Source organism: Dipodomys spectabilis, unplaced genomic scaffold, assembly GCF_019054845.1.
Source record: "Dipodomys spectabilis isolate Male_0828 unplaced genomic scaffold, ASM1905484v1 ptg000197l, whole genome shotgun sequence".
NCBI classification, from domain to species: Eukaryota; Metazoa; Chordata; class Mammalia; order Rodentia; family Heteromyidae; genus Dipodomys; species Dipodomys spectabilis.
In genome coordinates this window covers 18,152,262-18,166,364 of record NW_024870874.1, presented here as the reverse complement: position 1 = coordinate 18,166,364, position 14,103 = coordinate 18,152,262, and the positions used below count along the sequence as shown (strand labels likewise).

The 14,103-nt window shown below is 48.2% G+C and overlaps 1 protein-coding gene across 6 annotated transcripts in view; it reads left to right on the top strand.

Annotated features, from left to right (window-relative positions):
* The window catches only part of Plxna4 (plexin A4), a 353,917-nt gene that overhangs the window by 326,302 nt on the left and 13,512 nt on the right, over positions 1-14,103 (top strand). For all 6 annotated transcript variants that reach the window (XM_042695991.1, XM_042695992.1, XM_042695997.1 and 3 more), the window contains 4 exons: positions 3,289-3,448; positions 11,432-11,535; positions 12,318-12,417; positions 13,587-13,777. In XM_042695991.1, the coding sequence (XP_042551925.1) occupies positions 3,289-3,448; positions 11,432-11,535; positions 12,318-12,417; positions 13,587-13,777 (555 nt within the window). The remainder of the gene's footprint in view (positions 1-3,288; positions 3,449-11,431; positions 11,536-12,317; positions 12,418-13,586; positions 13,778-14,103) is intronic.

Genomic DNA, 14,103 nt, shown 5'->3' with positions numbered 1-14,103 from the left:
AAAGGTTCCTCATCACTGTGAAGCCTGTACTTACCCACGAATCGAGGTTCAAATACAACCATGGCAGTGCTGTGTGATGGGAGGCCAGAATGTAGGGCATCATCCAAGGAACATGTAATGCCCTCTGTCAAGGCCAGATTCCCTCTCCTCATCACAAAGATTTCCCTGGGAGACTGTGGAGCTGTCTTTCAGAACACAGGTTTGGAATCAGACAGACCTTGACCTGTCTGAGTTCTGCCTCTGCTTCTCACCAGTCTTGAGGACTGAATGGGGCCAGATGCACAGCGGGGAGCCAGGACAAGGGTTTACTCATGCTGGTTCACATTGCCCCTTTCACCTCTTCCCAGCATGGCTGCCTATAGCCTTGCTGGCTACCTGCTGTCTCTCCAGGCCGGTGAGCTCACACTCAGGCTTTTACGACACCATTATAATTATCCACTGGGTCTTTTTTACTCCCAAAGAGGAGTGGAAGTAGAAGGAGGGATGAGAAGCTTTGATAAAAACTGGGAAGCGAGTCAAGAAAGACAGCCAGGGAGCCAGAAGTCAGGGAACAAGTGGAAATAAAACAAAATAATCAGGAAATGGGGCCAGAAGGGGGACAAGCATGCAGAACTGGGAGAAAGAGAGGCTCATAGACCATCCAACTGCTCTAAGCAAGAGGTGAATCCCCGAACCCACAGCCCAGTCAGAAGATGATTCTCACCTCAGAACAAAGTCAGCCTTGCCTGCCTGGCTAGAAGGCTGCAAACATGATCTGCCAGTTATATCTGGCTTCTGAGAATGATGGAAATCCCAACAGATATCTGAATAGAATGCTCCCTGAGGACTCGTAGGCCCAGGCTGTGAGTGAAGCCTCTGCCTCCTCTCAATCTTCCACTGTCTGCCAGAGGAGAATTAGAAGATCAAACTAAAAGAGGGAAAACTCCTTCCAAAAACAGATGCCTGAGCAGATTTAGTTAGTTAGTTAGTTAATTAGTTATTGTACTGGGGTTTGAACTCAGGACCTCCTATTTGCTAGATAGGCACTTGACTATTTGAGCTACAACCCTAGTCCTTTTTACTTGGTTTATTTTTTTTTTGACTGGCCTCTGATCATAGGCTTGCTGTGTATCTGGGATTATAATGTATGCCTCTCCACCCAGGATTAGGATGAAGGTCTCACTGTTTCCCTGGGCTGATCTCCTTCTGATCCTCTCAGTCTCTGTCTCCCAAGTAACTGGGATAAAATGTCCCCAGTCCCATCCCTTTCTTTCCCTTGTCATCTGCATCCTCCATATCAAGTGCGACACAATGAGGTCTGATCATGCTTGTCCCCAAGTTGCAGTAGCCTTTATTCCAGAGGCTAAAAGATTGCTACTGCCCCCCAGGTGGTTTTGTGACTTGAGCAAGAATGCAAGACATTGGAGAGGGTCAGGAAAGTGGAGATGTATAGGAAGGAAAGTGAGAAGAAACTGTACCAGGGAAAGACAGGGAAACTGGGATATGTACTAGCTGGCTTCGGGCCTGAAGAAGAATGTTTCTATATGAATGTTTCTATATGTGGACGAGGGTGCACCCCATCCAGTGAGGAGGCGAAGGAGGAATGCTGCATGCTGGCAGGCAGGGTACCAGCAGACTTGAGATGACTCACTAGATACAAACAAGAGAAGTTTGGGATTCTACAGTGGCTGGAAGAGCCCCAATCACTTTGGGAGTGACCAGTAATCCTTGTCCTGGTCAGGAGGGATTGCCCACAGAGGGGCTTTGAGAGGCTCTAGGAGACACTAATGTACCTCCTAATTGTTGAATGATTAGTTCCACTGAGGCTAGATCTTGGACTGATCCACCACCCGGCCCAAAAGATAGGACAGAAAAGAAAGTCTGGAGGACAAGACCGAAAGAGGAAGGATCCGGCTCTGCTTGGCCACTGAGCAGGAGAGAGGGATGGGGAAGGGGAGGAGTGGCTGGGAGAAAGCCTCCATCCTTTTTAGTTTAGGGCATTTGGAGGGTGAGTTTGGTTTTTATAGATTTAGGGGATTTTTTTTTCTTCTTCCTAATGGAATAAGCATGTTCTCATTTGAGCTAGTTGCTAATGAAAGGCAGGCGTCCAGAGCCAGGACTCTGATTGCCACCACATGGAGGGGTCGGGGAGGGGGCTGGTGTCTGGCTTTGCAAGCCAGATGAAGCCATTGGGACCTAGTTCCGGGAGGGAGGAGGAGAGAGGCATGTACAGGGCTCAGGCTGCAGGGGCAAAGGGGGAAATCTGGAGACCAGAATGGTGGGGCACCTGGCTGCCATCGCCCTGGGAGATCCCAACCTCTCTGCCTGGTTTTATGTCTCATTTATTCGTGTACCATGCACTCCTCACCTGGCACCAGGAGGCTCCATCCAGGAATCCAAGCAGTGAACCATCAATGTAGATAGAGCCAGCCTCTGAGAATGGCAGAGGAAGAAAAGTCCAGAACTTTTTAGAGAAAAAAAAAAGTTTGGTGAAGCAGAGTTTTTAACTTTTCAAACTCATTTGAAAAAAGAGAAACAGGTTCTTCAATGAGCTGGACCCTAAGCGCGGGGGGGGGGGGGGGGGTGGACTTAAAGCTCACAGCTGGGAAAGCATTTCAGGAGCCCTGAACCTAAATGTGTTGAAAGGGCAACTTTCCCATTTAAAATCCCTGTATTTGCTTTTTATTGAATTTGTTAATGTTACAGAGCTCTTATATTGCCAAACCACGTAAAGGGCACCTCTTAAAATATATGCATATATATTCCGCTTCTTAAAAATCCTTCAACTTCTCATCCGTTTAGAACCTCCACCCTCCCCCAAATCAAAGCTATTAAATCTTTTGAGACAGGAGCCAGATTCCCATTAGTACTAAGGAAGTGTATGGGTATGGGGAGAGGGGGACGAGAAGAAAGGCAGAAATGGAAATGGAGCAAGGTCCTGAAGGGAGCCAGGGTCTCGTGAACTGCCAAGATGGTACCTACTACACCAGTGGCTACTCTGTGGTAGAATGCCCATCCTCCCATTCTCTCCACAGGCTGAGACCTGGATTCTTTTGGTACTTCAGTGATGTTTGAAATGAAGTGAGCTACTCATACATCTGTAGTGATATTAAAGCCTGGTTGTATCCTGCTGGTCTGGACAGGAGAAGCTAAGGCAGCCTGTTGGGGACACAGATGTTCTGAGTAACCTCTCCCCTCCCCCAGCCCATCCTGGAGAGGAGGAGGCATTCAGGATAGAAGCCAAGATGGTGCTAGGCTTGTAGCACCCTTCCTTCAGCCTTCACCCATTTGACTTCTCACCATACCCAGGTCCTAAGCTGTGTCAGCCCTGACAATGCCAACAGCCCTGAGGTCCCAGTGAAGATCCTCAACTGTGACACCATCACTCAGGTGAAGGAGAAGATTCTGGATGCCATCTTTAAGAATGTGCCCTGCTCCCATCGGCCCAAGGCTGCAGACATGGATCTGGGTGAGTAAGCCATCAGCAGGGCTGTCCCTGTCTCTTCTTGGATCATTAGCAGGCAGAGCTAGGGAGCAAGGAGCAGAAGATGAGCATCAGTAGATAAGATCAGGCATGCTAGGAACCCATGGCAAGGAGCCCCAAGGTTTTGCCTTCTTGGCTGGCTTGGAATTGACCAGAGGAATGAGCAGAGGAGAGTCACCTAGCTGCCTCTTGGTGATCTGGCCTGCTTATGATGCCTTTGGGATTCACAGAGGGACTGGGGCGTGAGTGTACAGGTGAAATATCCAAGTAACAGAAGGGATCTAAAGGCAAAACCTGCCCTCTAAGTCCCTGTGGCCAAGGTCTTGCCACTGCCTTTGTTGGCCCCCAGGCTCTTCCCCTCCCTCTGTTCAGTGCCTGTAATTTTTTGCTGAGTGTCTATGGCTCCAGGGATCTGGGTCAACCATAGAGGATGGAGAAAAAGAATAGGGAAAAATGAGAGGTGACACCCTGCTGGTGAGCAGGATGACATTGTACTTGAATGTTCCATGAATAGATGGCATAACCTATATAAACAAGGGCATGCCACCTAGGAAGAGCTGTGCTTACATCCAGTCATGCATTGCCTAAGGGTCAGGATGCTGTCCAGGGGAGTCCTCCTGTGGGAGGAGGGTATTCTGAAGAGGCCAGGGGGAAGAGAGTTATTTCCAGCACTGGGAGTCAGTGTCAGATATCACCTGAATGCAAGTCCTGGTGTCACCAGGTCCTAGCTGTGTGACCTTGGCTAAATTATCTTTCTGTGCCTTGGTTTCCTTGTCTATAACATGGAGATAATAATAGCACATGCCAGGTAGTAAGAACTGGGTGGAATGATGCATTAACAGCCTCTTTCATGCGGAATCTGGCTCATGGCGCACACTCCGCGGATATCAGCTGCTGTAAATGATTATGAGAATAATGCTGCTAAGGATGCCACATATGCCTGTTTGTGGATGCTGGGTACGCAGAGGGCATTGATTTCTGGCAACATGGGGTGGAAAGACCCCCCCCCCAAGGCCTTGGGCCCATCCATCTGGCCTCTAAGCTGGCTTCAGCTAAGCCACCCAAGACAGATGGGCCTCTATGCTGTTTGCTCAAATCTAGAGGGAATTTTCATCTCCTCCACTGGCATGACTTCCCATGGTGGGTGGGCAGTGGCTGGCCCCCTGTGGCACCACTTGAAGAACCGTGGCTCAGTTGTTCCTTAGGAACAGCCTCTCTGCAAACAAGGAAGGGCAGATGAGGAGTGGACAATTGCTGAAGGCTGAGAGGGCTTTGAAACCTAACGGAGCTCAGGAAGGTTAAGAATTAGTGTTCCGTGACATTCCCCTCCCCCAAAGCTCAGAGAAATGGACGGCCCTTTTTGTTGTTGATGTTCTTATTGCTGTTGTTATGGTTACTATTCTTTTGTTTTACTAGGTCTTAAATTTGAGGCCTCTTGCTTGTTAGACGGGCACTCTTAACTTGAGCCACATCCCTCGTCCTCTTACTTTTAGAACTTTTTTTAAGATGAGATCTTGCGCTTTCGCTCAAGCTGGATCTTGAACAAGTGATCTTCCTATCTCTGCCTCTGTAGTAGTTGGGACAACAGACATGCACTACTATACCTGGCAAGAAGTGTCCCAAACCCAGCGAAACAAAGTCTTCAGTGAAGATGCAATACAGTCTGCAGTCACAGTCCTGAGTCACAGCATCTAAAGGGGTCACCACCACTTCTTACCAATCACAGGGAGGCAAGCAAGCCCTAGAGCTCTGCTGAGCCACCAGGGCCAGCCGGAAAGTGGCCACTGTCCCAAGCTGAAGGCCACACAGCCAGGGAAAAGCCACCTGCCTGCTAGGCAGAGCAAGTTTCCAGTGACAGAGTGTCCGAGGGCACGGAGCAGTGCTAGTGCAGTCTGGGCTCTGGAGGTGATGCAAGGCCAAGAGCAGAAATGGGTAAAGGGGAAGAGCCAAAGGGAGGCTCAACAGTGGGCACTCAGGGCCTGCTCCAGTGGGGTAGTGGCTTGGGCTGTGTTTCTTGGAGCCCCACCCCCTGTCAATCATGCTAGGTGCTCTTCTCAGAACTTCCTTTTTTCCTACTGAAGCCAGAATTTGGAGCTGCCTCCAATCTCTTGGGCCTCTTTCTGTGTGGTTGCATAGCAAAGAAAAGGGGCTTCCTCTGGGTCTCAATGCCTCTCTGCACACTAATGCGCCTGGTCCCATGGGGAGAAGGAGGCAGGACAAGTGGTTTCTTCCATGAAGGTAAAAGTGCTTGAAAAGCCTAATTTAATTTACAAATGAAGGGGTGATTATTGCTACAAATTAATCTATGCCAAGGGCCACCTGGCAGGCAGACACAAACCCTCCTCAGCTTTGTATTGGACAGAGGTAAGACAGCCAAAACCTACCCATCCCCCACCTCCCCCTTCACCTCCCCTTTCATCTCCCCACTTCCCATCCTCCCATCCCCCCCACTTAATCTTCCCCTTAGTTCCTCCTCCTCCTGCACCAGATTGCATCTGGCAGATGCCGCCTCCCCCTCCTGATGCACTGGGATCCTGATGCCCAGCCCCTCGAAAAGCAGGATAACCAGGCCATCTCAGAAGGATGCAGTCTAAATCCTGCCTGTCAGAGGTCCACGGAAACCCAGCCTCAGCCCCCTGTCTACTTGGCATGGTTTTGGCTCCTCCTTTCATCCTCAAGTGACCCTGGACAGCAACTCCTTCGCTGAACCTCCTGCATCTCCATTCATTGCTGCTTGGACTGCCATTCTCCCAGCCCGCTCCCACCCTGTCCCAGACTTTTCCAGGCACTGTCCAAAGAGAACTGTGCCAGGCAGGGTCCTTCAGGCAGACAGAACCAATGGATGGCTACTGTGGTGCAAGAATACACCTGACAATCTTTGTGTTTTACACCTCCAGTGCAGTGTTCATAATTTTGCCTATTCATAGGTTAATGCAAGGTAGGCTAGGCTAGGCAAATTGATCATCTCTACAGGGTAAATGCATTTTTAATATATCATAGTCTCAATTTACGTTTATCAGGACATAACTCCTTTTTTAAGTTGAAGAGTATCTATGATCTATCTATATCTATCTATAGATTATTTATATTTATCATTTATCATCTTTCTATCTAGACATTTTCCATCTCTAGACTGTATTTATCTACCTATGTAACTATCTATACATTAGCTATTTATATGTACCATATATCATTTGTCTGTCTATCTAGACATTATCTATCTAAACAGAATCTATCAGGCTGGGAATGTATCTTAGTGGGTAGAGTGCTTGCGTAGCATGCATGAAGCCCTGGGTTCGATTCCTTAGTAACACATAAACAGAAAAAGCTGGAAGTAGCACTGTGGCTCAAATGGTAGAGTGCTAGCCTTGAGCAAAAGGAGGTTCAGGGACAACATACAGGCTCAGAGTTCAAGCCCCAGCACCAGCAAAAAAATAAAATAAAAATAAACAGAATCTATCTATCTATCTATCTATCTATCTATCTATCTATCTATGTGTTTACAGAGGGCAGTGGTGATAGTTTAAGGAATTGACCGTGCAACTTCAGACAGTAATTTCAGTGATAGTATCCAAGTGGCAACCCACTCTGCCTATCTGAGCCATTCTCAAGTGTATACCCCTTTCTCCCCACAGGTATCTGGGCAGGTACTCACATCACTCAGCTCCTCCATCAGCTATATAAGAGCCCACTTGTGGCAAACGCCCTGCCAGACATTGCCATGCCAAGGTATCAGGAGATGTTTGTCAGTTCTGAGGTTAGCAGCAGAGCCAGGACATTTTTCTCTCTGAGATAAGGGATTTCTTTTGTCTCCTCCCTTTATTTTCTAGAAGAAATCATTGGCAACAGTCTACTCTCTTACACAGGTAGAACGTAGCTCAGAGAAGCTGGGCCCAGATCACACAGCAAGGCGGTGGAGAGGACTCTCATTTCCTTCACAGTCTGCTTTTTTTGTCCCTCTACCACAGTCCACAACCTCCAGATTCCTCCGGTTTCATGCAAATATTCTATCCATTGCCAGCGCCCCCTCCCACTCTTTCTCTGTCTTGCTGCTCAGGTCACGCTGAAAGGATATATTTTTTCAAATAAGTAATTCCTGTATGCAATAAAAAGATACACTATCTCCTGAGTGAAATATAAAGAGTTCACAGCAGCTGTCTCCCGGTTTGCATTTTCCGCTGTGCCTGATGGGAAGGGCAGATAAAGATAATGGGATTTCTTCTTCTTTTTTACTTCACCTCATTCTCTCCCTGGAAGGTGGAAGGTGTAACAAATTGGATTGTGAGTGTGCCTGTCCTTTGTGCCCTGTGCCTGGAGCGGGGTACTGGGCTGCTGGGCGGAGTTGCTGGAGAGAGGACCTAGTCACATTTTCTCCTGTGCCATGCATGTGAAGGTGGGGGGTCACCTTTCCTCCTCCCACTGCCCCCACTTGCCTTTTCAACTCTTCTTTCACCCAATAGACAGCCTAAAGTGATGCCACACTCAGTATCTATTGAGCTTTAGTGGGGCTCTGGGGTCGCCTCCACCTGTCCTGTGCCAGCCATTCACATAGAACAGGGTTCTTCAGTTTAAAAAGACCTAGTGCCTTTAAGACAGATGTTGCACTTCTACTTAGGAATTTTAGTATCAAGTTTCATGGTTCGTGTGTGTGTGTGTGTGTGTGTGTGTGTGTGTGTGTGTGTGTGTGTGTGTGTGTGTATGTGTGTGTGTGTGAGAGAGAGAGAGAGAGAGAATGAGAGAGAGAGAGAGAGAGAGGGAGAGAGAGGGAGAGAGGGAGAGAGGGAGGGAGAGAGAGAGAACTCAGGGCCTGCTTGCTGTCCCTTAGCTTTTTCACTTCTGTGGTTCCTGCTAGGTGTCTGGAGTTTTGAGGATGTGGAGGTCCTGAACCTCCTTGGTCCCTGCTAGATCTCTAGGTGTCAAAGATAGATAGATAGATAGATAGATAGATAGCCATATACATATATATATATATATATACACACATATATATGAGGGGGAGAGAGAGAGCGCGAGGGAGAGAGAGAGAGAGAGAGAGAGAGAGAGAGAGAGAGAGAGAGAGAGAGAGAGAGAGAGAGCATGGACATACCTGTGTGCATCTCCCACAGATTCCTGTTTCACCACAGAGTTGGGGCTGTAGTGGCATTCAGACAGAACCACCTTGAAGGGCTCAAAGTAAGTAAGGGCAGCTAGAGCCAAACAGAGTCACTGGCTGGGAAGTAGGTTCCATGTTTTAAAGGTGGATTTTCACGGCTCTGACAAGAGCGATGGGCCATCTGCCTCCTCTCTCATCAGGAGGCTGATGCTTCAGCCTCCTGTGGTGGGTCTGAGAGAAGGTGTATTTAGGAAGCTTGGATGGGGCGTACAAATGCCAAAGAGTCTCCTGCCTAGAAGCCCAGGACTTTTGTATACTGATGACTTGGTCCAGTATCCAGCCCCAAAGGGAACCTAGGAAAAGCCATGGAAGAGAACTTCTCTGATCTTAGTGTAATGAGCAGTGGCTTGGTATGATGACCTCTAGGTCTGTCTTTCCGACCTGTTTTTTATTTCCCTGGTTAAACAGGAGGAACAGACAATATATCTGCCAATGGAAGTGCCTGGTTGTGCCTCTGAGCTCTACTCATCCCTTGTTTTACCCAGGTGGCTACTAGGAGTAGCTCACAGCTCTGATTGTAGCTCACTGTCTGCCTGCCATGGGCCATAAACTTTACAGCTCTGACTTCTTTTTATTAAATGCAGAATAGGCCACCACCACCCTGTCACATTCTGTCATGTATTCGTTCCCTCACTGAATAAACACGTGTTTCCTATCCTCTGAGCATCAGGTTTGCCCAGCTTTAGGTATCTAGCAGCATCCATTTCATACTCCAAGGTCAATCGGTCCTGCTGCAGCTGCCTGGGGGAGAAATGGCCATCTTCTGCCCTACTTTCTAGAATGAGGACATGAATGTAGACTGATTCCCACTTGCTTACATAACTGCTGGACCTGACTCAGCTGAAGTTGCTGAGTACAGCCCTAGAGGTTGTGCGCTGAACACCCTGAGGGGATTTATACAACATGGAAGTCCTGCTTTGGGGATCCACAACCAGTTACTTGCAATCATGGCTCAGATCTCATTGAGATTGATGAAATTCCATCAGCCAGTGTGGTTGCTAAAGTAGAGAGCTGGTCCTTGGTTGCCACTAGTTTCATCTAGTCCTGGTAAGCCCCATGGCTAGTCACTGAACAAGACATCCAAGGGCTCTACCAGTAGTAAGAGAAGTGTAGAGTACTGGCCATCTTCTGTATCATGTCCTACTGCTGGGCTTCATCCAATGCAGCCTCAGGACTTAACAAGGGGCCACTCATCCACTGCACAAACAGGAGAGACCCACTGCCTGCTGCTCAGCAGAAGTGTCTGCAGTAAATGCCAGATGCTAGCAGTGTCTTCCTTTGGCATGTGTGCATGCAGACCTATGTGTAGTTTTAAAAACATAGCAAAAAGAGATGTGTAGCCCCATGATAGGCAAAATCACCAGCTACCAGGTGCTCTGGTGGAGTGTTTCCCTGCTGCCCATTACCCTGCCTGCCTACCTGAGGTCCAAATGGTCACACATAATTCCAGCTGTGCCACTAGCAGGATGAGGACAGGCATCCCCAGAGACTTCTCTGCTCCATTATGCTTCCATTCCTTTGAGCCTCCTCCACTCTGGGCTTGGCAATAAACCAAGCTACAGGGAGGCCCCAGGGGACCTCAGAACCAAGGACTTGGATATCAGGAGCATCTCTATTTCTCCTCAGAACAAGCTGCTCCCTTCTGGGCCAGAACATGCACAACACAGGGAGGAATCAGTGCTTTTTTATGCTGCACAATAAGGCCTGTTGGGGACCCACAGCCTGGCCTTGTGGGGGAAGCAACTGCAATGGAGGATTGGAATATGGACCTCTGTGGGCAATGGGAAAACATTCCTAGCCAGTTGGACAAGGGCTGTTAGGTGACTCGTGCCCCTACCTACCGACACTCTGAGCTATCCCATTGCTCTGGGCATGGTGCAAAAGCATCAACAGCTGCAAGCCAGTGAACAGAGTCTGAGCTGTCTGGAGACCAGATTGCTGGCTTTTTGGCTAGAACACATGTTGTGTATGAATTTAACAGGCTGTTTTTTCCTCTGGAGGGATGTGTGCTCATGAGAATGGTATGTGTGTGCGTGCATGCACACACACGTGTGTGCGCAGGAGAGCTGCTATGCATGTGGACTTGCACATGTGGCCATTTCAACATTGGAATGTGTACCTCATCCATATGTGGTTTGTACTAAGTAGGGCAGTGATTTCTGACTTATGAGAAGGAGGCTCTTATTCCCCATTGATCTATCAATGAGTTCCTGGGTTGTTAAATATTTGGGTCCATTACATTCACAAGATAAAGGAATATAAAGATATACCTCAAGATTAAAATAAGTTGCATAGGTTTTCCAGTTGATCTGAGTTATTTTTTGGCATGAGGATGGCCCATTCATGTTTACCCAGTAACCCTCCCAGGGATGACCCACCCACTTACAGGCTTTCCTGAAGTGGACATGGATACCCAGTAAATAAATCTGCAGCATGTATTTCATTGGCTCCCTACTTCCAATCCAGCCAGCATGGGATTCACAGGGACGATGCCATCTTGGATTGGCTACTTGCTTTATGTTAAGTTCTTCATCCATTGAACCAGTGCATACTGAACACCTGCTTCTTGCAGATGTGGCCACTCATGGCACACATGACAGGAAAGGGTGGGTAATCTTATCCCCATTTTTGTCAAGTCGTTTCTTGGACTAGGCTTAGAACAGAACTCAAAGCCTCTCTGCATTGACAGTGTCAGCAGCCGTCCTTGTGGGCAAGGGCCCTAGTCTCTTTGTGGATGTATCCTTGAGGTAACCCTGCAAGTTCTCACACAGGGGACTTTAAGGAGTCTCTCTGAGATGCCATCACCCTCCCTACAGAATGGCGACAAGGAAGTGGGGCAAGGATGATCCTGCAAGATGAAGACATCACCACGAAGATTGAGAATGACTGGAAGAGACTCAATACAGTGGCCCACTACCAGGTGAGGCGAATGGAGAAGACAGGACTTGGCTACGTAGATGGCCATCTCCCTGGAACAGTCTGAGGCCTGGAATTATAGGGTCACAGCAGGGCTAGATCCCAAGGCCCGACCCACTCTTTTTGCTTTGAGATCTTGCTTGGCTTTTGCCACTCAAGGCTAGCAGTCTACCATTTGAGCCACATTTCCACTGCAGGCTTTGTGCTGGTTAATTGGAGATAAGCATCTCTTAGATTTGTCTGGCTGGGATGGCTGTGAACTGTGATCCTTAGATATTAGGCTTCTGAGTGGCTAGGATTATAGGTGTGAGCCACTGGCTCCCAATCCTTTCTCATCAACAGTCCTTGTTCTTTGCTGGCCCAGGGGAAACTGAGGTCACCCAGCCAGGGACCCTGGACTCCTTGGAGATAGGATGCTGACAAATATGCTTTCTACACGGTACAGGGAAGAATCTCTAAGGAAAAACCTTTTCTTAGAAGTCCCCCTGGGCACTTGGGTTGTGGTCTCCCTGGAGCCTCATGATAGAGAAGATAAAGGTAGAGATCTTCCAGAATACACTCATGAGTCACAAAATAGAAGGCAGCTTCAGAATTCAGATCCATGTCTTATTTCATCAGAAGGAAAGGTGACAGTCTAGAACATCCCTAAGCTCTCTAGCAAGGTGCTAACTGTCCCCTAGGATCAAATAATCAATTAATCAATCCCATAGGAATAATCCTGATTTCTCCTAATATCATGGATGGCAGTTTCTGTACCTAGGGCCCTTAGAATTTTTTCCCCTGTAGGTACCAGATGGTGCTGTGGTGGCTTTAGTATCCAAGCAGGTGACAGCCTATAATGCAGTGAACAACTCCACCGTCTCCAGGACCTCCGCGAGTAAATACGGTAAGACCCCATCAAATGTCAGGGAGATACCCAGCACTGCTGGAGTCATCAGACCCAGAGAGCAAGGAGCAGAGATTCTAACAGACAGAGATGAGAGCCAGGCTGGAATGAGGGGAGTTTGGTTCTAGCTGGCAACTGTGATGCACAAGCCTGAACTTCACCCATAAGCAGGAACAGATCTAACCTTCATGAGTATCTGACAGTATCTAAGTTGTTTTTCCTTTTATGGAACTCATTATCTCACATCATGTTGATAACAATCCAGTGAATTAAGTAATTATTATTTCCCCCTATTATGCAGATTAGTAAATTATAAATGAGAGGCAGAGAGGCTAAATGACTGGTAAAGGTCACACGGTTATTATGCAGTGGAGCAATGGAGCAGGTCCAGGTCTAAAGCTCAGAGGTGGAAGGATAAGAGTGTAGGGGGTAAGGTGGAAGCCATGGAGGGGGTGGGGGGAGCTCCCTAGTCTGTCAGCACCTGGATGTTTGAGGGGGAAGTCACCTGCCCACCCCAAGCCTTTTGGTGTTCATACTGACAAAGCGGGTGGGAGAAAAAAAGAAAAAGGACAAAGTTTGAGCATAAAGAGACAAAAACCGTAAAGGGTGCCTGCTCACAGCAGGCCATGGTTCTCAGCTTGCTCCCTTCATTTTCACCACACTTGACAAATATTGGCAGGAGTTTCTGCAAATAAGTGGAACAAACTGGCCTAGGCCAAGAGGGGAGGAGGAAGGTGAGCAGGTGTCCCAGCATTTTCTCAGCGAGACAGCATTTATTAAGGGAGACAGGTTCTTGCTCTTCATGTGTCCTTAATTGGCTACACAGAGCACATTGCACCACAGGACTTGAAAACGCTTACAAAGAAAAGCGTAAAAGAAGTACAAGCATGTATTTTTACAAATTGAATAATTACGGGTTGACGTAACATGAAGTACAGCAGAGGCATCAGGAGGAAGGACTTGAGTGGGTGGAGGTAGCTAAGATAATTTCCAGGAGGGGACAGGAGAGGTACCTAGGTTCCAAGGAATGGGTGAAACTAAGACTAGGGACCAGTGGCAGCCCTTGAGTCAGTGCTTGCCCTTGAGTAGGGTAAGGAGTGTGTTGTGCTTTCCTGAGCCCAAGGCTGTGTAACCTCTCATCCGCTGGCTTGCGATCCTCCTCTTGGCAGAAAACATGATCCGGTACACGGGCAGCCCTGATAGCCTTCGGTCTCGGACACCCATGATCACCCCAGATCTGGAGAGTGGAGTCAAGATGTGGCATCTCGTGAAGAACCACGAGCATGGGGACCAGAAGGAGGGTGACCGGGGGAGCAAGATGGTGTCTGAAATCTATCTGACACGGCTACTGGCCACAAAGGTAGGGGATGTGAGGGCCATGGAAACAAGGTGCAGGGAGCCTATGGGTTTCACGCCTCCATAGTGAATGCTGAAGCTGGCCAATACCTCGTGACTATGTTCCTACCTGCTCTATTAACCACCCATGGGCAGCATTGCCTTTCCCAAGACAGAGCTCAACCCGATGATCCAGGCAAATTCCACCCAGATGGCAGCATGGCCCACCATGTGAGGTTTTATTCCTATCCCTATTCCATATGCTTGCTCAGACAAAGGCACAACTGCATCCAGGCAGCTTTTCCCCTAGGCCTTTTGAAAGAATCATTTCTTCCCTGGGGTATTGTCCAC